Here is an 814-nt window from a genome sequence, read left to right as displayed (position 1 = left end):
ATTACCGAGAGCACCCATCACCCAGGATACCCATCACTGGGGGTGTCCATCAGCAGGGGTGCTCATGACTTGGGGCACCCATCTCCCAGGATACCCATCCCTGTGGGGTGCCCATTACCTGGAGCACGCATCACTTGGGGCACCCATAACCCCAGACATTCATCCCCTGGGCCGTCCATCACTTGGAGCACCCACCACTTGGGGCACCCATCTCCCAGGATACCCATCCCTGTGGGGTGCCCATTACCTGGAGCACGCATCACTTGGGGCACCCATAACCCCAGACATTCATCCCCTGGGCCGTCCATCACTTGGAGCACCCACCACTTGGGGCACCCATCTCCCAGGATACCCATCCCCTGGGCTATCCATCCCACGGGGCACCCATCCCTTGGGGGCACACATCACCCAAAACACCCATCCCCTGGGCCGTCCAGCACTTGGAGCACCCATTCCCTGGGGCACCCATCTCCCAGGACAGCCAGCAGCGGGGGTGCCAGTGAGGCCCAGGGGTGGGGAGGGGCAGGGTGCCCACCCTGGCGGGCAGTGTACTCGTTGTCCTCGATGAGGCGGGCGAGGCCGAAGTCAGCGATCTTGCACACCAGGTTGTCCCCCACCAGGATGTTGGCTGCCCGCAGGTCCCGGTGGATGTAGTTCATCCTCTCAATGTAGGCCATGCCCGCTGCAATCTGGGCAGGGGGAAGCTGTCAGGACCCCCGGGATGCACCCCTCGGGGGGCACCCCCACCCCGTGCCAGCCCCCCCTAGGTACCTGGGCAGCCATGTCAACCAGCTGGGGCAGCCTCAGCGAGCGG

The 814-nt window shown here is 64.6% G+C and overlaps 1 protein-coding gene across 1 annotated transcript in view; it reads right to left on the bottom strand.

The window, feature by feature from the left end:
• Positions 1 to 814, bottom strand: part of LOC103782339 (proto-oncogene tyrosine-protein kinase Yrk) — a gene marked incomplete at both ends in the record, with an annotated part of 2196 nt that overhangs the window by 1034 nt on the left and 348 nt on the right. The window contains 2 exons of the mRNA XM_008950112.1: positions 536 to 689; positions 772 to 814. The exon at positions 772 to 814 is cut by the window's right edge and continues 15 nt beyond it. Of these exons, the coding sequence (XP_008948360.1) occupies positions 536 to 689; positions 772 to 814 (197 nt within the window). The remainder of the gene's footprint in view (positions 1 to 535; positions 690 to 771) is intronic.

Source organism: Merops nubicus, unplaced genomic scaffold, assembly GCF_000691845.1.
Source record: "Merops nubicus isolate BGI_N331 unplaced genomic scaffold, ASM69184v1 scaffold35930, whole genome shotgun sequence".
In the NCBI taxonomy this organism is placed as follows: Eukaryota; Metazoa; Chordata; class Aves; order Coraciiformes; family Meropidae; genus Merops; species Merops nubicus.
Note: the sequence above shows the minus strand (reverse complement) of the source record. Positions and strands in the feature narration are given on the sequence as shown.